This window comes from Gobio gobio (genome assembly GCF_949357685.1).
Source record: "Gobio gobio genome assembly, chromosome: 4".
Classification (NCBI taxonomy): Eukaryota; Metazoa; Chordata; class Actinopteri; order Cypriniformes; family Gobionidae; genus Gobio; species Gobio gobio.
In genome coordinates this window covers 2,724,055-2,749,056 of record NC_137100.1, presented here as the reverse complement: position 1 = coordinate 2,749,056, position 25,002 = coordinate 2,724,055, and the positions used below count along the sequence as shown (strand labels likewise).

Below are 25,002 nucleotides of genomic sequence, written 5' to 3'. Positions count from 1 at the left end.
TTAATTAACATGTTTTATTACATTGTGAACATATATTAACATTTTGTTAGCATGTTTTAAAAAGTCAACATGAATTATGTTTTGCTAACATGTTTTTCACATTAACATTACAATATTGTTTTATATGCTGTTTAATATTTGATGGCCGCATTATTTTACATGTGCCTCAGCAATGCTTTTATCGCTTGTTTCTGCTTCTTCTTCACCTTTGTTTTTATCAGGAGATTCTGTTCTCTTTCAGATTATGTGCAATAGCGCTCCCTACCGTGTAACAGTGAAAACATGGACAGCTGGAAAATTTCGTCAATAGTGGAGAAAGAGTTAAAGCCTTAAACCCAATTTTATTAACATGTTGCTAAAATGATTTAACACATTGTTAACATGATTTAGCACATTAGCATGAATTATCATTTTGTTAACATGAATTATTATGTTGCTAACATGTTTTAACACATTGCTAACATTAATTAGCATGATTTAGCACATTAGCATGAATTAGCATTTTGTTAACATGAATTATTATGTTGCTAACATGTTTTAACACATTGTTAACCTGGCCATTTTTATTTATATGTGGTTTAATGTTTGATGATCGTGATCATTTGATGATGCTTTTATTGCTTGTTTCTGCTTCTTCTTATATATAAATATAAGTAATATAAATAATCCTCAGGCCCTTTGACTGGTTTCCAGCGGTCTAGTTGTAGTCCAGTGATCCAGTGGCAGTTCATAAGTTAGTCTGGATCGGTGGTTTATCAGAGCTGATGATGGCGATGTTGGGAATCACCTCCATAATGGCACCTTTCTGCTGGTAATACAGGCTCTCTGAGTCCTCGTCCAGAGAAAACGGTGTGATGGACTTTTTTAGTTTCTGAAACAAAATAGAAGCACAAATTTGTGTCGTCACCAATCCAGTGCTGATCATTTTCCAACATTAGACCGGAAAGAAATGTTCAAAAATAACTTTGAACAGCTTGAAGTGGGAAGGTTTTACGCAGAGAAAATAAAAACAAATGCTACTAACATGTTTTAGCATGTTGTTAGCTTGATTAGCATGTTATTAACATGAATTAACGTGTGGTTGTTAAAATGTTAACAATTACCAGTTGATAATATGAATTAACATATTGTTAGCAAGATTTAACAGGTTACTAGCATAACATGTTTTAATGCATGTCTAACAGTTAACATGTTTTAACACATACCATTAGTTAGCTTTTAAAACAAGATTGAACACTTTTTACCACACTGCTAGCATGAATTAGCATGTTTTGCTAACATGATTTAGCTCATTGGTAACATGGATTAGCATGTTGCCATTGTGTTTTAACACATTGTTAACATGAATTAGCATTTTGATAACATGTTTTAACACATTTGCTAACATGAATTACCATGTTGTTGTCATTAATTATCATGTTTTAACACACTGTTAGCATTAATTAGCATGTTTTAACACATACATTTGCATTTTTGCTAACATGTTTTAACACATTGCTATCATGAATTAGCATTTCATGTTTGCTAATATAAATGAACATGCTGTTAACATGTTTTAACACATTGTTATAATTAATTGGCATTTTTTCACAATTACATACATTAGCATGTTTTATCACATTGCTAACACGAATTAGCATGTTGCAAACATGATTTAGGTCATTGGTAACAGCAATTAGCATTTGTTGCTAGCATGTTTTAACACATTGCTAACACGAATTAGCATGTTGTTATTGTTTTTTAACACATTGTTAACATTATTAGCATGTTGTCATTAATTATTATGTTTTAACACACTGTTATTATTAGCATGTTTAAACACCTACATTAGCATTTTTACTAACACGATTTAGGTCATTGGTAGCATGAATTATCATTTGTTAGTATGCTAGTATGTTTTAGTACATTGCTAACCTGAATTAGCATGTTGTTAGCATTTTTTAACACATTGTTAACATTATTAGCATGTTGTCGTCATTAATTATCATGTTTTAACACACTGTTAACATTAATTAGCATGTTTTAACACTTACATACATTAACATTTTTTGCTAACATGAATTAACATGTTGTTAACATGTTTTAACACATTGTTAGCATTCATTTGCATGTTTTCACACTTAAATACATTAGCACGTTTTAGCACAATGCTAACATGAATTAGCATTTTTTGCTAACATGTTTTAACACATTGTTAACATGTTTTAGGGCTGTCAAAAGATTAACCGCGATTAATCGCATCCAAAATAAAAGTTTGTGTTTACATAATATATGAGTGTGTACTCTGTTAATTATTATTTATATATAAATACACACACATTCATGTATATATTTAAGAAATATTTGCATGTATATACTGTATATACATTTATAAAATCTATAATATATATAAATATAAATGTTTTATATATATATATATAAAAAAAAATCTTAAATATATACATGCTTGTGTGTGTATTTATATATAAATAATAATTAACAGAGTACACACACATATATTATGTAAACACAAACTTTTATTTTGGATGCGATTAATCTTTTGACAGCCCTAGTTTTAACATGTTGCTAATATGAATTAGCATGTTGTTAACATGATTTACCTCATTGGTAGCATGGATTAGCATGTTTGCTAACATGTTTTATCGTTGCTAGCATGAATTAGCATGTTTTAACTAAAAAGTCAGCCTTGATTGCAGGAATAAATTACAATTTACGATATTTTCACATAGAAAACAGCTGATTTAAACGGTAATAATATTTCACATTTTAACAGCATTTTTTAAAGCAAATAATCGCAGCCTTGGTGAGCAGAAGAGACTTTTTTCAAAAACGTAAAAAAATCTTGCGGACACCAAATTTGTTCCAGCCATGATATTTCCCTTGGGAGTCATACTGGGAGAGTCGGTACAGTACCTGAGCAAAGGACCCGGGCAGAACCCAGAGTGTGTGTGCGGCTCCTAGAGGAATCCAGATGATGGACGCCAGAGCGATGACCCAGCCGACCGCCTGAGCCCAGGGCGGGTAGACGTAACCCTCGTAACGAGCCGGTTTAAACTGGATCACTGAGAACACCAGGATCACCTGGAGACACACAGATTCCTTTCAATTCCAGCAACAATCCATTGTGGGATGTCAAACGCACGTTTGTGTCAGTAAGGGTGTGATCGCACTCACGGTGATCAGAACAGGACAAATGACCCACCAGCAGACCCGGAAGAAAATGTTGGGTCTTTTCCCCGTCATCTCTATTAAATTACTGGACAGACGCTTTACACCTGATAAAACAGAGCTCAGGTTCAGTGTTGGGGAAAGTTACTTTGAAAAGTAATGCATTACAATAATGCGTTACTCCCTTAAAAAGTAACTAATTGAGTTACTTAGTTACTTTTTAAGAAAAGTAATGCATTACAATATTGCGTTACTCCCTTAAAAAGTAACTAATTGAGTTACTTAGTTACTTTTTAAGAAAAGTAATGCATTACAATATTGCGTTACTCCCTTAAAAAGTAACTAGTTGAGTTACTTAGTTACTTTTTAAGAAAAGTAATGCATTACAATATTGCGTTACTCCCTTAAAAAGTAACTAATTGAGTTACTTAGTTACTTTTTAAGAAAAGTAAAGCATTACAATATTGCGTTACTCCCTTAAAAAGTAACTAATTGAGTTACTTAGTTACTTTTTAAGAAAAGTAATGCATTACAATATTGCGTTACTCCCTTAAAAAGTAACTAATTGAGTTACTTAGTTACTTTTTAAGAAAAGTAAAGCATTACAATATTGCGTTACTCCCTTAAAAAGTAACTAATTGAGTTACTTAGTTACTTTTTAAGAAAAGTAATGCATTACAATATTGCGTTACTCCCTTAAAAAGTAACTAGTTGAGTTACTTAGTTACTTTTTAAGAAAAGTAATGCATTACAATCTTGCGTTACTCCCTTAAAAAGTAACTAATTGAGTTACTTAGTTACTTTACTTAGACACTAAATTTTTCAACGAAACATCGAAATACATCTAAATAATAAACTAAATTAACCATTTAAACTAAATTACTGATCAAATTATTGATCTAAAGTCCACACTGTCACTGTATGATACTTGAAATTTTTCCAGAATGGCTATACAGCTGAATAAAATTATGCTGCATTATTTTCCTGTTTAACACTGTAAAGCTGCTTTGAAACAATCTACATTGTTAAAAGCGCTATATAAATAAAGTTGACTTGACTTGACTTGACTTTTTAAGAAAAGTAATGCATTACAATATTGCGTTACTCCCTTAAAAAGTAACTAGTTGAGTTACTTAGTTACTTTTTAAGAAAAGTAATGCGTTACGTTACTTTTGCGTTACTTTTTCTCACCTGGACTGGGCTTGTTTTTGTTTTTTTGTTTTTACAAAAAAGTTATATTTTTGTGCAACGGTAAAGACCTCTTCATACCCATACATAAAATTGAAATAATAGGTAAAAATATAAGGTCCTGTATGAACAGTAGAGGGCGCAGCTCTGGGTAATGGTAGAATAGGATGCAGGAGAAAAACATTTTACCAATAAAAACAAAAAATCTAGTCATTTTCATCATCAAAGGTCAGCAGCAAGACATTGGTCAATTAAATATAAAGGTAGATTATGCATACAAATAGTTGTTTTGTTTAACATTTAATTATTGGAGGTTTGCACAGTATTCTGATTTAGCATTTGACTGATTTTAATCATTTTGAGGAGGACATAATCTTTATTGTGCGAGTGAGATAAATAAATGCTCACATTTAGTCTAGAACTACAATGTTCACACACACACACACACACATACACACACACACGCGCCTCTGCACTTATTCTTCTCCACATGGGGGCAGGAGAGCTGTCAGTCAAATTAATGTGAAAAAGTAACTCAGATATTTTGTTGTAAATTTGAAAAGTAATGCGTTACTTTACTAGTTACTTGGAAAAAGTAATATTATTACGTAACTCAAGTTACTTGTAATGCGTTTCCCCAACACTGGTCAGGTTAACCGAGAAAATGCTCACAATTTTGTTTAATTGAATAAGACTCATATCTTTCAGATGTTTCTCTCTCACCATAGATCCAACAAACACCAACCACCTCAAAGAACGCCAGGAACATGATGGACACGATCGCGGTGTAATGATCCATCAGCTGGAACACGTAGATCCCCACCTGATCACAAGATCACGAATAAATATTGTTTTTTAAAGATTTTGTAAGCATACTGCATATAAAGACTTTGGAATATTAGCAAACATCAGCCATTTTTAAATTATTTTATAATTAGTATACATGCAGGTTTCATGATTGCATATTTGTTTAAATAGTCTATAGTCTCACAGTCACATCTATACAGTCTATAGTCTCAAATATACTTTATAATCAAACTTAGTGAGCTCATCTGTGGACGGTGAATCACAAACATCCACATCGCTATGATCAGATGCTTTCTGAACGGCTGTTTTCTCATTTTTGTTGTGTTTATTTTGTTATTGAGAGGAAAGCACGCAACTCATATTCACATATTCATCTAAACGTCACTCGTGGACGCCGATGGGATGTTCGCTATTATATATGTTCTGCATGTTTTGCTAACATGATTTAGCTCATTGGTAACATGGATTAGCATGTTGCCATCATGTTTTAACACATTGTTAACATGAATGATTTAGGTCAGTGGTAGCATGAATTAGCATGTTGATAACATGTTTTAACACATTGCTAGTATTAATTAGTATGTTTTAACACTTACAAAAATTAGCATGTTTTAGCACATTGTTAACATGAATTAGCAAATTGCAAACATGATTTAGGTGATTGGTAGCATGAATTAGCATTTGTTGCTAGCATGTTTAAACACATTGCTAACACTAATTAGCATATTTTTGTCATTAATGATCATGTTTTAACACACTGTTAGCATTAATTAGCATGTTTTAACACTTACATACATTTGCATTTTTGCTAACATGTTTTAACACATTGCTTATATGAATTAACATGTTTTAACAAATTTGCTAGCATGAATTAGCATGTCATTTTTGCTAACATAAATGAACATGCTGTTAACATGTTTTTTAACACATTGTTTGCATTAATTTGCATGTTTTCACACTTACATACATTAGCATTTTTTATCACATTGCTAACACGAATTAGCATGTTGCAAACATCATTTAGGTCACTGGTGGCATGAATAAGCATTTGTTGCTAGCATGTGTTAACACATTGCTAACATTATTAGCATGTTGTTGTCATGATGCTCATTGCTCAGATGCTTTCTGAATGGCTGTTGTCATTTTTGTTGTGTGTTTATTATATTATTGAGAGGAAAGCGCGCAACTCATATTTGCATATTCATCTAAACGTTGCTTGTGGACGCCGACGGGATGTTTGCTATTAGATATGTTATTTTACTTCTAATCAAAGAATGAAAAGAGCTTGGCCGTGAGTAGAGGAGAGCGGGGCACAACCTAACGCTTTTGACTTTCTCCGTTTGTGTAAATCCACTTGGTGTTCAGAGTATTTATTTTTTCCCACATTAATTGCACACATGTCTAGTACAATTATGTGGTTTTGCTTCATTAATACAGTGTATAATTTTTTTTTATTTACCTCCGAACATGTGATGGGGCACAATGTAACATGACCAAATGACAGCTTAAAATGTTACCTGATATAATAAAAAAAAATTCCAAGACAAACTAAAATATTTTGTCAACAAAATACAATTATTAACTTTTTAAAATAAAATAATGGCATTTTTTAATCGTTAAAAATATATTCGTTTTTGAGTTTGACAACAAACACATCGCTAAATACAGCTATACAGCATAGCTAAAAACATAATAATAATTAACAATTTCTGAGTCATTATTCACCCTTTTCTCATGGTTTCTCAAAAGAATTCATAAAAGTATAGAATATAATGGGATATTTCTAATAGGGGCTCATTGTAACGCAGTGTTAACACACACCCCATCTGTGTCTTCTGCTGTTAGATCAGCATTAAAGAACATCTCAACTGTTAAAGGGTTAGTTCACCCAAAAATGAAAATTCTGTCATTAATGACTGACCCTCATGTCGTTGGACACCCGTCAGACCTCCGTTCATCTTCAGACACAAATGAAGATATTTTAGTGTAAATCTGATGCTCTGAAAGGCCTCCATTGGCTCAATGCACGGTTCACTCTCAAGACCCTTAAAAGACACTAAAGACGTCGTTACAAAGTCCATCTCACTACAGCAGCTCTACAATAACTTTATGAATCGGCGACAATAGTTTTTGTGCGCAAAAAAAACCCTAAATAACGACTTATATAGTGATGACGATTTCAAAACACCGCATCATGAAGCTTTGAAGCGTTATGAATCAGTGAGTCGAATCATGATTCGGATTGCGTGTCAAACCGCCAAACTGCTGATTCGACTCAATGATTCATAACGCTTCGAAGCTTCATGATGCGGTGTTTTGAAATCGTCATCACTATATAAGTCGTAATTTAGGTTTTTTTTGCGCACAAAAACTATTCTCGTCACTTCATAAAGTTATTGTAGAGCTGCTGTAGTGAGATGGACTTTGTAACGACGTCTTTAGTGCCTTTTAAGGGTCTTGAGAGTGAACCGTGCATTGAGCCAATGGAGGCCTTTCAGAGCATCAGATTTACACTAAAATATCTTCATTTGTGTCTGAAGATGAACGGAGGTCTGACGGGTGTCGAACGACATGAGGGTGAGGAATTAATGACAGAATTTTCATTTTTGGGTGAACTAACCCTTTAAATAACAGATATAAGATTAAAATAATATCGGATTTGTCTTATTTTAGATAAACACAAAAAACAGAGATGAAAACTAAACTTGAGTAAGAAATGTACTTTTGCTATGGTTAAATACATGTTCAGTGATATCTTCCAGAGATTTTTTAATTTTGGCGCAATTTTTCCTCTAAATAATGTTGATATGGCAACTACACTAAGTTTGGTCATTCTGGCATGTGTGGAAAGGGTTAAAACATGCGTGTTAAAGCTAACCCCGCGTTAGGTTGTGCCCCGCGCTCCCATATATCAGGGTCTTGATCACGTTCAGTCTGTTGTATGTTATGTGTGAATGAGCAGTTCACTGAACGGCCACCGGTATCATTAAAAACAAGGGTTTCTCAATACATAAAGCACCTTTAAAGGGTTAGTTCACCCAAAAATGTAAATTCTGTCATTAATTCCTCACCCTCATGTGGTTGGACACCCGTCAGACTTCCGTTCATCTTCAGACACAAATGAAGATATTTTAGTTGAAAGCTGAGAAAGGCTTCAGATAGGCCTCCATTGGCATTCAGTACATTTACACTCTCAAGACCCATAAAAGGCACTTAAAACGTCATTACAAAGTCCATCTCACCACAGTGACTCTACAATAATTTTACGATGCGACGACAATAGTTTTTGTGCGCAAAAAAAATCAAAATAACACCTTTATCCAACTTGTTCTTGTCTTCCGTGTGTGTCTCCACGACGCATGCGCAAGAATATGAGCAGATCCGGCGTTCGGACACATGACCCAGAAGAGATTTGTTTACAAGCAGAGGAAGACACGCGTATCTACACTCTAAAAAAAAAGGCTCGTAATCATAGGGGAACCTTTTTTAGTGCTATATAGCACCAATTTTGGTGCTTCAGTGGTTCTTCAGAGGTACTATATAGCACCTTAGTCAAAGAACCGGTGAAGAACCTCTGAAGAACCGCTGAAGAACCACTGAAGCACCAAAATTGGTGCTATATAGCACTAAAAAAGGTTCCCCTATGATTACAAGCCAAGAACCATTTTTGGTGCAATATAGAACCTTTTTTTGTAAGCTGTTGAATTCTACACTGATCGTGCTTTAGGTCTCGGCGTAGTTCTCAAAATGGGACTAAAGTGTGCATTTCATGGATTCCCGAACGCCGGATCTGCGTCATATTCTCGCGCATGCGTCGTGGAGACACACACGGAAGTCGAGAACAAGTTGGATAAAGGTGTTATTTTGATTTTTTTTTGCGCACAAAAACTATTGTCGTCGCATCGTAAAATTATTGTAGAGTCACTGTGGTGAGATGGACTTTGTAATGACGTTTTTAGTGCCTTTTATGGGTCTTGTGAGTGTGAATGTACTGAATGCCAATGGAGGCCTATCTGAAGCCTTTCTCAGCATCAGCTTTACACTAAAATATCTTCATTTGTGTCTGAAGATGAACGGAGGTCTAACGGGTGTCCAACCACATGAGGGTGAGGAATTAATGACAGAATTTTCATTTTTGGGTGAACTAACCCTTTAATGTTTGTATGAAAGCTAAACATAAGGTAAAAGTGATCCTGTAACCTGCATGACATGAGGGATGCCCAGAAGGAACGCCGCACAGCAGACGGCGAGCACGAGAAACTCCTTGCGTTTGAGGTGCTTCAGTATGGGGTTACTGTAACTGTCCAGCAGACTGGTCACCATCACCTCCACCATGGCAAACTGCAGACAGCAGCACAACAACACAAGGTAAAGTTTAACAGCGTGTTACTGCCATTTCTGTGAAATGATTCAAACTGCATTCCTCCAGAAAACATTCGTGCATGTGTTGCTTAATGTTTTATCAGACCAACTGTGAATGAACAGCTCGCATTTTATGAATTATACATCACAGATGTAACAGTTTTAGCTTTTATCTGTCTTCAGTCATGATAGACATGTCCAGGTTCATTTCACTCCAATATAAATTAGGGATGTATGATAACCGATAATTCTTTATATTTTAAAGCCGATAAATCTAAATTCATAATTTTATATAATATTTTTAAGAGCCTGATTACAAAAACAAAAGTCTCACCATTAAAATCCATGTCACGAGCACACAATTATGATTCTCATTATAATGTTATGTAGCCGATATGACAGACTTGCACTGAACTGTACACCGATCAGGCATAACATTATGACCAGGTGAAGTGAATAACTCTGATGATCTCCTGTTAGTGGGTGGGATATATTAGGCAGCAAGTGAACATTTTGTCCTCAGAGTTGATGTGTTAGAGGAGAAATGGGCAAGCGTGAGGATTTGAGCGAGTTTGACAAGGGCCAGATTGTGACGGGTCAGAGCATCTCCAAAACTGCAGCTCTTGTGGGGTGTTCCCAGTCTGCAGTGGTCAGTCTCTATCAAAAGTGCTCCAAGGAAGGACCAGTGGAGAACCGGCCTCAGGGTCATGAAGGACCAGTGGAGAACTGGCCTCAGGGTCATGAAGGACCAGTGGAGAACCGGCCTCAGGGTCATGAAGGACCAGTGGAGAACTGGCCTCAGGGTCATGAAGGACCAGTGGAGAACCAGCCACAGGGTCATGGAGAACCAGTGGAGAACCGGCCACAGGGTCATGGAGGACCAGTTGAGAACCGGCCACAGGCTCATGGAGGACCAGTGGAGAACCGGCCACAGGCTCATGAAGGACCAGTGGAGAACCGGCCACAGGGTCATGAAGGACCAGTGGAGAACCGGCCACAGGGTCATGGGCGGCTCATTGATGCCCGTGTGGTCCAATCAAACAGACGAGCTACTGGAGCTCAAACTGCTCAAGAAGTTAATGCTGGTTCTGATAGAAGGTAGAGTCCATGCCTCGATGGGTCAGGGCTGTTTTGGCATCAACAGTGGGACCAACACAATATTAGGATCAAAATAACCCACAATTTCCTTTTAATTCAGCTCAGAATGCCTCACATTGGGTGTCTCTGCTGACCTTATAGCTCTATATGGAGCGGATGAGCTGTTCCGCTGGGTCCTAAAGTCAGTTTCTCTTCAGGATGCATTCAGATACACATACACTCACCTAAAGGATTATTAGGCACATTAATACTGTGTTTGACTGTGTTTGACCCTTTCGCCTTCAGAACTGCCTTAATTCTACGTGGCATTGATTCAACAAAGCATTCTTTAGAAATGTTGGCCCATATTGATAGGAGAGCATCTTGCAGTTGATGGAGATTTGTGGGATGCACATCCAGGGCACGAAGCTCCCGTTCCACCACATCCCAAAGATGCTCTATTGTGTTGAGATCTGGTGACTGTGGCAGCCATTTTAGTCCAGTGAACTCATTGTCATGTTCAAGAAACCAATTTGAAATTCGAGCTTTGTGACGGGGCATTATCCTGCTGGAAGTAGCCATCAGAGGATGGGGACATGGTGGTCATAAAGGGATGGACATGGTCAGAAACTATGCTCAGGTAGGCCGTGGCATTTAAACCATGCCCAATTGGCACTAAGGGGCCTAAAGTGTGCCAAGGAAACATCCCCCACACCATTACACCACCACCACCAGCCTGCACAGTGGGAACAAGGCATGATGGATCCATGTTCTCATTCTGTTTACGCCAAATTCTGACTCTACCATCTGAATGTCTCAACAGAAATCGAAACTCATCAGACCAGGCAACATTTTTCCAGTCTTCAACTGTCCAATTTTGGTGAGCTTGTGCAAATTGTCGCCTCTTTGTAGTGGAGATGAGTGGTACCCGGTGGGGTCTTCTGCTGTTGTTGCCCATCCGCCTCAAGGTTGTGTGTGTTGTGGCTTCACAAATGCTTTGCTGCAGACCTCGGTTGTAACGAGTGGTTATTTCAGTCAAAGTTGCTCTTCTATCAGCTTGAATCAGTCGGCCCATGACCTCTGACCTCTAGCATCAACAAGGCATTTTCTCCCACAGGACTGCCGCATACTGGATGTGTTTCCCTTTTCACACCATTCTTTGTAAACCCTAGAAATGGTTGTGCGTGAAAATCCCAGTAACTGAGCAGATTGTGAAATACTCAGACTGGCCCGTCTGGCACCAACAACCATGCCACGCTCAAAATGGCTTAAATCTCCTTTCTTTCCCATTCTGACATTCAGTGTGGAGTTCAGGAGATTGTCTTGACCAGGACCACACCCCTAAATGCATTGAAGCAACTGCCATGTGATTGGTTGATTAGATAATTGCATTAATGAGAAATTGAACAGGTGTTCCTAATAATCCTTCAGGTGAGTGTATAAACATTATACAATCATCGTTTTAGCATTTTCAGCTTGAATTTTGAGCATTTGTAGGTTTTTCTATGTGTACCGAAGCATTCCTCACATTCCTAAGGGGGTCAAATTGACCCGCGAGGGAAGGATTTGTTACTTTTTTCCCGAATCCAGACAATTTTTTGGTGTGTATCTGTGGCTCAAGTACAACAAAAGTCTTGGACCACTTCGATGAACACTCAATTAAAAAAATACATTTATAAATGAGTTTCGGGTCAAAATGACCCGATGGAAGGAAAAAGAAGAGTGAGTGTTGTTATTATACCTGACTGTCGAGGCCGAGGCAGAGCAACATGAAGAAGAAGAGAACGGCCCACAGAGGAGCAACAGGCATCGTCACAAAGGCTTGTGGGTAAACCACGAACACCAGACCTGGACCTGCATGGAGGATAGTTATAAAACACAACATGAAGCACATTTGTCAACACTATTTACGTTCTTCCATGATTAAAAACAACAAAGTAAAGGAATCTGCACTGAAATAACCCACCGTCCACTGCGATTTCACTGACCGGCACATTCTGAAGGTGCGACATGTAGCCAAATGCAGAAAAAATGACAAATCCAGCGAAAATACTCGTCAAGGAATTGGTGATGGAAATGGCCAGAGTGTCTCTACAGTGACAGGAATAAAAAACATGATGAATATGAGAGGTCACACTTTAGTTTAGAGTCCGATTCTCACTGTTAGCTATGACTTTAGCCTCAATAAACTCCTAATGACTGCTTGTTAAGTTACGTTTAGGTATTGGGTAGGATTATAAAGAATATGATCATGCAGAATAAGGCATTAAAGGGTTAGTTCACCCAAAAATGAAAATAATGTGATTTATTCCTCACCCTCATGCCGTTCCACACCCGTTAGACCTCCGTTCATCTTCAGAACACAAATGAAGATATTTGTGTTGAAATCTGAAGGCTCAGTGAGGCCTGCATTTACACTCTCAAGATCCATTAATGTACTAAAAACATATTTAGTGGTTCAATATTAATATTATAAAGCCACGAGAATATTTTTGGTGTGCCAAAAAAAACTAAATAACGACTAAATAACCGATTTCAAAACACTGATTCATGAAGCTTCGGAGTGTCAGCGAGTCGAATCATGATTCGGATTGCGTGTCAAACTGCCAAACTGCTGAAATCACGCGACTTTGGTGCTCCGAACCACTGAATCGACTCACTGATTCGATACGCTCTGAACCGCTGAACCGACTCGCAGATTCAATACGCTCCGAACCGCTGAATCGACTCGCTGATTCAATATGCTCCGAACCGCTGAACCTTCTTGCTTATTTCTATACGCTCCGAACCACTGAATCGACTCGCTGATTCGATACGCTCCGAACCACCGAATCGACTCACTGATTCGATACGTTCCGAACCGCTGATTCGACTCGCTGATTCGATACGCTCCGAACCACTGAGTCGACTCGCTGATTCAATACGCTCCGAACCGCTGAACCGACTCACTGATTCGATACGCTCCGAACCACTGAATCGACTCGCTGATTCGATACGCTCCGAACCGCTGAACAGACTCGCTGATTCTATACGCTCCGAACCACTGAATCGACTCGCTGATTCGATACGCTCCGAACCACTGAATCGACTTGCTGATTCTATACGCTCCGAACCACTGAATCGACTCGCTGATTCTATACGCTCCGAACCGCTGAACCGACTCGCTGATTCGATACGCTCCGAACCACTGAACCGACTCGCTGATTCGATACGCTCCGAACCACTGAATTGATTCGCTGATTCATAACGCTTCGAATCTTCATGCAGCAGTGTTTTGAAATCGGTTATCACTATATAAGTTGTTATTTAGGTTTTTTTGGGGGCACCAAAAATATTATCATGGCTTTATAATTTAATATTGAACCACTGTACTCAAATGGACTGATTTAAATATGTTTTTAGTACATTAATGGATCTTGAGAGTGTAAATGTCATTGCTGGCTAGGCAGGTCTCACTGAGCCTTCAGATTTCAACACAAATATCTTCATTTGTGTTCTGAAGATGAATGGAGGTCTTACGGCTGTGGAACGGCATGAAGGTGAGGAATAAATCACATTATTTTCATTTTTGTGTGAACTAAACCTTTAATATGTGCTTTATAATTACTAATAAACAGCCAATATCCCAGTAATGTGTATGCTAATACGCAACTAGTTAATAGTGAGAATTGGACCTTAAACTAAAGTGTTACCATGTGAGATAAAATCACTGTTAGTGAAAATCATCAGTATTTTATTTCTCTCTGCACATTGAGCCGTGCTGACATAATATTAAATGCCTAGCATATAAATTCATTAGAGCAATACATTAATTATCAGTGACCTTTGCTCTAGAGCGATATGCACAAATACAGCTACATATTTTATAACTTTATCTGCAGGAAGTAGATTAGAGATGGTATGTTGTATGCAACATGATTCACAGTATTTAAACCATATGATGATGATGATAATACAAACTTGAGGACGTTGTTGTTGAAGTTGTTGTAGCTGGACATCGCCATCAGCGAGCCGAAGCCAATCCCAATGGAGTTAAAGATTTGAGCTGCCGCATTAATCCATACCTAAACACACACATTACACAATGTTAATACGAAACAAACATAATGTATAACTACACACACATCATCTTCACCATAGTTTTTCATTAGGGCTGCCAAACTTAACACGTTAAAGGTCCTCTATGTAGCTTTTTTTGTTCAAAATGAAAGAAATTTAAATAACGAGTCAATCCCACATTATAGTAAAATTACTCAAGTAAATACTATAGTGTTTTTGAACCATACTATAGTAAATACACTCTTTAAAGGGGACTTAAAAGTTTGTGTTAGTTGTGATGTATAGTGTTTCAGTCTACATTCACACTGGTGTATTAGGAAGCCAAACATATGGGGCGATTGTTTAGTCAATAATTCAAGAAGGTCCATATTTTAAAGCTCTTTCTAACTTGTACTCAGCCTTAATACTAGCATAGAGTTATTTTAATTGTTTAACTATAGCATTTGTTACAATAAGGGTTTATTTGCAAAGCAAGACCATTGACGGCTCCTCATTACCATGCAGGCCAATGTTATCTTTTCTCTTTCTTTTTTTTAATCTATAGCATTTGTTATGAAAAATAGCAACACAGGTAGAAACCATAGCTACAACATGCCACAGGTGTAATATACATCTTTAGTGGACATTATATTCCCTTAAAGGTGCACTATGTAACTTTTACGTCTGATGATGTCACGTTTGAGGGCAGAATCTTGGGAAATCTTCAGCTCACAGCCGGTGGGAAAGAATCGAGATTGGACTCAGGCAGAAATCATGTTTATGGATGAGATGATTAACGTTACTGTAGAGAAGCAGAGCAGGACGAGTGTTGTGGAGCTGAGGAACCGCTGGAGCGATTGTTAATGAGATGAACACAACACACGCCTCGCGAGCAGCGGGACTTTTATTATGAAGCCACAGTCGCCACTTCCGCTCCTCCGCTCATGAGTGTGAGGTAACGCAGCTCTATAGATCATATTAGACACATCTGAGTGTGTTGATGATGGGATGGCGTTACTCTGTGCGTTCTCTCAGCCGCTGCTATGACACTTGTTCACACTGCAGAGAGAGGAAAGCGCTCCTGCAGAAGAAAACCAGAAACTAACGCAGATATGATGTCATCAACTGGCCACGCCCTCAGACGTCCCGGTTTCTCGGGTAAAATAGCATCTCACCATTTACAAATAGTTGGAAAAATTTGGGATATTGTAAGTACTCAACTGAACAAAATACAAAACACTGGCCTAGTGGCTTTTGGATATTTTACTGAAAAAATGTTACATAGTGCAGCTTTAACTGATTATCTGGAATATGTTGTGTATTTACGAAATGCAAATTATCCTTTCTGTGTTTCCATACCTCCTTTTGTGCTACGTGATTGGTATGGTAAAACCATAGACTGTAAAAAAATATGGCCGTAGTGTGTGTGACGTCACCCATAGGATCTGAAGAGCAGTTTTGAAGCGTAAAGTCGGGTCGAGCTGGCCGTCGCCATCTTGTCAGCGCTTCACTCCCGGATAACAGACAATGGGCAAAGAGGCGGGACGTGGGCGGAGCTGAGGTGATGACTGACAGACAGCAGACAAACGGCAATCCACCTGTCACTCAAAGTGGCCACGCCCTTAATTATGCAGGACTTTACTTTACTTTCGTTTCCCGCGGTTGGGTCCGAAATGCAGTTTTCAAGTACGGCAAGTAAATTAATGAAGCGGTACTTTTTTTTCTAATTACAAGTTGTGTTTCTTGTTTTATGTGTCACAGTAATGATCAATCTACTGGTTATTTAGTGCTGTTACACACCCTGAAGGTTTGTCTTTTCAGAGTGTTTAAATGTCAGGACTTCCTGTCGGGACGAAAGTAACACTTGTTATTTTTGTCCCGCTATTATATATATATAATGCATATTATGCACATTTAATTTAATTTAATTTTTATATTGTTCATACTGTTGAAGAAAAAACGTATCAAATAGATTGACATTGCAAATGAAAAATATTCTAAACAATTCAAGTGTGTACTGTCATATTACATTTGGAACATTTGATGAACTTTAACATATAAAATGAAAATGTAATTTATTTATTTTTTTTTACAAAGATAAAGGACAAAATATGTTTGCAGTTAAATATTAACAAGGTCATAGTCAGGTATGTTTAATAAAAACAAGAGTAGCACTAAAAAATCTAGCTTGTGTTGTTGTGTTACTTTCGTCCCACCTGATGGGGTCAAAAGTAACAATGTGCAGCTTATGTTCAAAGTGAAATTATACTGTAGTCGTTCTACATTTGTACAAAATACCACCTGCTATTGATAGACCACACTTGTGAGTTATTGGCCACAGCAAAAATATATCTCGGTCTAAAACATTATCTTTTAAAATTACAATTTTCTGAAAAATGGTACTTTCGTCCCTGCTCTCCCTTATATTTAAGAAATATTTGCATGTATATACTGTATATATTTATATTATATATAAATATAACAAAATTGTCTTAAATGCATGTGTGTGTATTTATATATACTATAATACTATTATAATATTGTAACCCTGATCACCACCAGAGGGAACTCCAACCCGGACTGTCATTCCATCATAGACTACATTACCCATAATCCTTTGCCCGGACTCATCAGCACTCACTGTTCACACCTGTGTCTCATTTACCTCATTATCTCTGCCTATATCTCAGCCTGTTCACCCGGTCATTCATAGCAAGGTTTTGTATCTGTTATGAACTGCTTTGAGAGACACAGGTTGAGGATCCAAACGCAGCTTTAATGAAAGGGTAATCCACAATTGTAGTCAAGAGTACAGGCCAAACAAACAAACACAACAAGGCAGGGAACACGGGCAAAAGAGTAATCCAGAAACCGAAAGACAAGAAAACGGGGAGAACGCTGAGAAATGCAGTAGTAACAGATACAAAACCTTGAGCGGGTGAACAGGCTGAGATATAGGCAGAGATAATGAGGTAAATGAGACACAGGTGTAAACAGTGAGTGCTGATGAGTCCGGGCAAAGGATTATGGGTAATGTAGTCTATGATGGAATGACAGTCCGGGTTGGAGCGCCCTCTGGTGGTGATCGGGGCACTCACACTGGTGAATCGTTACAAATATATTCTAATATGTATTTATATATTATGTAAACACACGATTTTCGATTTAGGGTTTTATTTTGGATGCGATTAATCGCGATTTATCAATTTGAAAGCATTTACTCTAAGCAAAATACGTTTTTAACGTAAAACAAGAACGCATATCTGCCAAAAGGGATCAGAAAAATAACTTTGTTTTCCCGTTTTGAATTAAGTTTACTCTGACCTTATTAGAAGATAATTGTTCTTGTTTTAAGCATAACATTTTCATAAAACAAGATGATGATATCTTGTCATTCTCGAGTAAATGTATCTAGATATTTGTACTAAAAAATAGTTTCTTGCAGTGTAGTAGTGTAAAACATTGTTTATGCACATTATTTAGTTTTATCGCCTAGGAACTAAACGCAGTAATACCTGTTTGTGTGTCAAACGAATTAAAATAGTAGTATTTTTAATTATAAATGATAGTAATGTATGACCTATATCAGCCCTATTTGTCATTTATTACCCACCTCCACATTTAGGAGCTTGTCCCACTCGGGTATGATGAAGAAGCGGATGCCGTCTATGGCTCCGGGCAGCTGCACGTTATTGATCAGCAGAGCCAGAAGGATCACGTATGGAAACAGAGCGGTGAAGTACACAACCTGTGACGCACACACACAGATCAGCTTACAAAGGTGAGTTTAATTGGCATTAAAATAATGTAAGGCACAAATATTAATGCAGTGCATGACGATGATTGATGTATTTTCCATCTGTTTGTCTTGCTGAACTTGCAGGAATGCACATGGTTTTTAGGAGATGTAAAGGATAATACCTTGAAAAAAAACACATACAGTAAATGGGTGAATCTAAAAATAAAATATGCAGAAAAGATTAAATCAGTATGTGAATGTGACCTATGCTGTGGAAAGTAACTTTTAAAAGTAATGTTACAATATTGTGTAACTCCTTAAAAATGTGACTAATTGCATTGCTTAGTTACTTTTGTGGAAAGTAATGTTACAAAATTGTGTAACTCCTTAAAAATGTGACTAATTGCATTGCTCAGTTACTTTTGTGAAAAGTAATGTTTCAATATTGTGTAACTCCTTAAAAATGGAACTAGATCCATTATTTAGTTACTTTTGTCAAGTCAAGTCAACTTTATTTATATAGCGCTTTTAACAATGTAGATTGTTTCAAAGCAGCTTTACAGTGTTAAACAGGAAAATAATGCAGCATAATTTTATTCAGCTGTCTAGCCATTCTGGAGAAAACGGTGATGTCATCAGTTAATTTCAATTAACATACAGTGACAGTGTGGGCTTTAGATCAATAATTCGATCAGTAATTTAGTTTAAATGGTTAATTTAGTTTATTAATTAGATTTATTTCGATGTTTAGATGAAAAATGTAGTGTCCCTTAGCATTACTTAGTTACTTTTGTGGAAAGTAATGTGTTACAATATTGTGTAACTCCCTAAAAATGTAACTAGTTGCATTACTTAGTTACTTTTGTGGAAAGTAATGTGCTACAAATTGTGTAACTCCCTAAAACTGTAACTAGTTGCATTACTTAGTTACTAATTACTTATTACATTACATTACTTAGTTACTACTTAGTTGGATAGTAACGTGTTACATAACTTTTGCGTTACTTTGTCTGGACTTGTTTTTTGTTTTTTAATAACAAAAAAGTTCTGTTTTTAGTAAATGTAAAGGCACTTTCACACAAAAAGTAAAATAAATAAGCCTCATGCTGAAGGAAATGCAAATCCATGCCTTTACAGTAGAGGGCGCAGCTCAAACCAAACCTTTCACTTCACTTTTACTTCAGCAACAAAACAAAAAAAGACACAAAAATGAAACACAAATGTGATATTCATCTAAAGTCATTCATGGTTGAATTGAATCATTGAAGCTCTGCAGCAAAGGCTAATAAAGTGAGATTAAATGCATAAAGTATATTTGTGTTATTTAACATATTTAATTATTGCAGGTTTGCGTTATATTCTAAGTTTGCATTTCACTGTTACTCACATTTAGTCTAGAACTAAAATACCCATCATTCTCACACACAACGCCTCTGCACTTACTGACGAGTCGACATGGGTTAATTTGCTGAGGAAAAACTGATATTTTGTTGTACATTTAAAAGCAGTGCATTACTTTCCTAGTTACTTGAAAAAGTAATCCGATTACATACAGTCATTTATAATGCGTGATGATGACGGTTGTGTTTTATTTCTTACCTTCCCAGTGGATTTGACCCCTTTAAAGATGCAGAGGTAGACGAGGATCCAGGCCAGCAGAAGCAGGAGGAAGAGCTCCCATCTCAAGGTGCCCGTCTCATCTACACCGCTGGTCCTCTCCAGCACTTTAAGACTGACACACACACACACACACACACTGCAGTCAACATCAGAACACTTCACTGACCAGTCACATAAGGCCGTAACCATGTCTTAATGTCTTAATCATATGGCGAAACATCACATTAAATTATGAATTACATGAAATTTGACAAAACGTCCCTTGTGAAAAAGAAGCACACTTATGCATACTTTTAAAAAGAATACTTATTAGGTAAATAATATACTTTTAACCCTCCGGTGCTCTATATATATATATATATATATTAGGGCTGTCAAAAGATTAATCGCATCCAAAATAAAAAATTGTGTTTACATAATATATGTGTGTGTACTCTGTTAATTATTATTTATATATAAATACACACACATACATGTATATATTTAAGAAATATTTGCATGTACATACTGTATATACATTTATATAATTTATAAATGTTTTATATATATAAATATTTTTTTCTTAAATATATACATGCTTGTGTGTGTATTTATATATAAATAATAATTAACAGAGTACACACACAAATATTATTTAAACACAAACTTTTATTTTGGATGCGATTAATCTTTTGACAGCCCTAATATATATAAACTATTTCATTAGAGTTAAGCACTTTATCAGTAGTTTGCATCACTGGATATTATTGTTGGTCGTTTCTATTGTAAAACATTTGTTAAAATTAAACATTTAGCTACATCCAGCCTCACACTCTTTCACCTTTTGTCACTAGAATTCTGTGAACAGTAAAGCCCCGCCCCCTTTGATTTGATTGGTCATCTCAATCAGTTTGACGAGAGCTGACCACTCTGAAAATCTGTATCTGATAGTTGCTGTATTGTATAAAGCGCTATAGAAATAAAGGCTTGATTTTTGTGTATGATGGTTACGGCCCTGAAATCAATAATAAGAAGTAGTGTGAACACACTTGAAGAACTGCTGGCTGGCGGTGGAGGCGAAGGAGCTGTTGGTCACCTGGTCGGTGCAGTTGGCCGTGTTCCACGTGTTATTGCAGTTTTCCCAGAGCAGCTCGCTTCGAAACGAGCTGAACATGTAGTACAGCGCCCATGAGATGATTATATTATAGTATGTGCACATGATGAACGAGATGGCCACCGTTGCCATGCCAACACCTGGATAGATTGATTACAGGTTACTAACCTTTAGTCTCCGTACTGAACCATATATTCTCATATCATCGAATCATTATCAGTGACACTTATATGGATCTGAATGACTTGTTTGTCAAAACATTTTCATTGTGTACAGCAGTTAATCTCGTCATGATTATGCATGCGTTAATGCGCTGTGACCTTTCAGCAGGGGACAGGCTTTGGCCAGGGCCAGGACGGGCCCTCTCCTCAGGTACTGGCCCAGGGTCAGCTCCATGTGCAGCAGAGGAATCCCCAAAACCACCAGCATGAGCAGGTACGGCACCAGGAACGCACCTGAGGACGCCAGATGCACAGGTGACCACATACAGTTCAGTTCTACTATATCATAACGGAAGCTTGTCAAACCAGATGGTTATATAGAAAAACTTAATACACACACACACACACTATATTGCCAAAAGTATTTGAACACCCAACCCTGTGCAATAAGTCAATTCGTGAAATTTCCTCACTACTAAATATTCCATGCTCAACTGTTAGTGGTGTTATAACAAAGTGAAAGCGATTTGGGAACAACAGCAACTCAGCCATGAAGAGCGGGGTCAGCGCATGCTGAGGGTCACAGAAGTCGCCAACTTTCTGCAGAGTCAAGAGCTCCAAACTTCTGTGGCCTTCAGATGAGCTCAAGAACAGTGTGTAGAGCTTCATGGAATGGGTTTCCATGGCCAAGCAGCTCATCCAAGCCTTACATCACCAAAGTGTGGGATGCAGTGGGGTAAAGCGCGCCGCCACTGGACTCTAGAGCAGTGGAGACGTGTTCTCTGAGTGACCAATCACGCTTCTCTGTCTGGCAATCCCATGGACGAGTCTGGGTTTGGCAGTTGCCTGGAGAACGGGACTTGCCTGACTGCATTGTGCCAAGTATAAAGTTTGGTGGAGGGGGGATTATGGGGTGGGGTTGTTTTTCAGGGCTTGGCCCCTTAGTTCCAGTGAAAGGAACGCTTAATGCTTCACCAAGACATTTTGGACAATTTCATGCTCCCAACTTTGTGGGAACAGTTTGGGGACGGCCCCTTCCTGTCCCAGCATGACTGACCAGTGCTCAAGCGTCGCTCCATAAAGACATGGATGAGCGAGTTTGGTGAACTTGAGTCCTGACCTCAACCCAATAGAACAGCTTTGGGATGAATTAGAGCGGAGACTGAGAGCCAGATCTTCTCGACCAACATCACAAACGCGCTTCTAGAAGAATCCCCATAAACACACTCCTAAACCTTGAGGAAAGCCTTCCCAGAAGAGCTGAAGCTGTTACAACTCCATATTAAACCCCTACGGATTAAGAATGGGATGGCATTAAAGTTCATGTGCATGTAAAGGCAGGCGTCACAAAACTTTGGGCAATATAGTGTATATATATATATTTTATATATATAATATATGTATATTGTGTGTGTATATAAACATTTCTAGCTCACATTAACAAACATTATAGCAATAAACATGTCAAGTGTGATCTGCGAGGGATTGCAGTGTCATTGTTGCTCAGTTGATCTTACACACAATCACAGTTACAGATAAACTCATTTATCCACTGTCACACTGTTGATGTGTGGTCATTCTAACTTTTACAGTCTGAAAGGTAAAGGTGAAAGTGTTAAATAACAACAGTAGATAAACCCTGCTGTCATATAGACATGTGCATGGCTTCACAATGCCACACCAAAGGCCCAATAAAACATGTGTATTAATAAATATCTTCATAAAATACTCTGAGCCATGAGGGGTAAAACATCTTCAGACCGGTTTCAAGTGGTACTGGTCATTTACTGGTTGTAAGCGATGAGGAGTAAAGTGGCGTGTCTTACCTCCACCGCTCCGGTAGCACAGGTACGGGAACCTCCAGATGTTCCCCAGTCCCACCGCACACCCGATCCCAGCCAGGGTGAACTCAATCTGCCTGCCCCATGTGGGTCTGCCGGCCTCCTCTTCCACCGCCATGCTTCTTCGCAGGGAGACAGTGGTGTGAAAGCAAACTGAGATTACGAGAGCGAGTCAGTGGTGTTGGTGGTGTAATGATTGTTGAGGAGCTGTAATGATTAGCCGAGAGGCGTGGGACAGGGATGCTCAAACTACGGAGAGTGACTTCAGGGTGTCATAATCATAAATGCATAACTGTGTTATTTTGCTTATAGGTTTTTATTTATTTATTGAGAACCAGGCATATTCTACAAACAAGAGTGCATAACCAAACATGTCAGGGGTATATAGAAAGAAAAAGAGAATACAGAAAAGCATTGCTTGTATTGCCTTCAAATTCTTACTTTTAGATATTGTTTCCAAATTCCCTAAATACAGTGAGGCAAAAAAGTATTTAGTCAGCCACCAATTGTGCAAGTTCTCCCACTTAAAAAGATGAGAGAGGCCTGTAATTTCCATCATAGGTACACTTCAACTATGAGAGACAAAAGGAGAAAAGGAAATCAGATTTTTAAAGAATTTATTTGCAAATTATGGTGGAAAATAAGTGTTTGGTCAATAACAAAAGTTCATCTCAATACTTTGTTATATACCCTTTGTTGGCAATGACAGAGGTCAAAGGTTTTCTGTAAGTCTCCACAAGGTTTTTCCACACTGTTGCTGGTAGTTTGGCCCATTCCTCCATGCAGATCTCCTCTAGAGCAGTAATGTTTTAGGTTTTCAGGATGTTTTTCAACTCCCTCCAAAGATTTTCCATGGGGTTGAGATCTGGAGACTGGCTAGGCCACTCCAGGACCTTGAAATGCTTCTTACGAAAGCCACTCCTTCGTTGCCCGGGCGGTGTGTTGGGGATCATTGTCATGCTGAAAGACCCAGCCACGTTTCATCTTCAATGCCCTTGCTGATGGAAGGAGGTTTTTACTCAAAATCTCACGATACATGGCCCCATTCATTCTTTCCTCGTCCATCCCCAAAGCATGATGTTTCCACCCCCATGCTTCACAGTAGGTATGGTGTTCTTTGGATGCAACTCCACATTCTTTCTCTTCCAAACACGACAAGTTGAGTTTTTACCAAAAAGTTATATTTTGGTTTCATCTGACCATATGACATTCTCCCAATCCTCTTCTGGATCATCCAAATGCTCTCTAGCAAACTTCAGACGAGCCTGGACATGTACTGGCTTAATCGAGGGAGATTATCAGTGGTCTTGTATGTTTTCCATTTTCTAATAATTGCTCCCCCAATTGCTATTGCAGATTCAGTCTTCCCAGCCTGGTGCAGGTCTACAATTTTGTTTCTGGTGTCCTTTGACAGCTCTTTGGTCTTGGCCATAGTGGAGTTTGGAGTCTGATTGTTTGAGGTTGTGGACAGGTGTCTTTTATACTGATAATGAGTTCAAACAACGTGTGTTTTTGTGTGTGTGTGTGTGTGTGTGTGTGTGTGTCAGGTTTTTTTGTGTGTCTGTTTTGCTCTCTTGATGTTTTAGAGATTCACCCCTTCACTGTTGAGTCCTTTTTTCTGCATCTTGGCTGATTTGTAGATTGTATGCACAAAAAAACTAATTTCCCATTCATTTCCTATGTGGGTCATTTTTGTGTGGTCCTGAGTGTGACTATTTTTTTTTTTTACGACCACTTAGACTTTTCAATTCCTGTCCGCAATTGTTTTTGGGTGTTCATATACCAAGTACCAATAAAGTCACCAAGTTTCAGACCATTCCGATGAAACTACAATTTGTAAAAAAAAAAATTATAAAACGCAAGATCCACTATAGTGGTAAAAATGTGCTATTGCGTGATAAAAATGCT

General features: G+C 37.8%; 1 protein-coding gene across 1 annotated transcript; it reads right to left on the bottom strand.

Annotated features, from left to right (window-relative positions):
• Positions 1-727: 727 nt before the first annotated feature.
• Positions 728-23,212, bottom strand: LOC307124788 (sodium- and chloride-dependent GABA transporter ine; the record flags this gene model as incomplete). Its single annotated transcript, XM_079814235.1, has 13 exons — positions 728-871; positions 2,914-3,081; positions 3,175-3,275; positions 5,080-5,179; positions 9,364-9,504; positions 12,344-12,456; positions 12,569-12,693; positions 14,563-14,666; positions 18,254-18,388; positions 19,979-20,111; positions 21,028-21,232; positions 21,413-21,547; positions 23,080-23,212. The coding sequence occupies 13 exons, from the start codon at positions 23,210-23,212 to the stop codon at positions 728-730; spliced, it is 1,737 nt and encodes a 578-aa protein (XP_079670361.1).
• Positions 23,213-25,002: the final 1,790 nt, after the last annotated feature.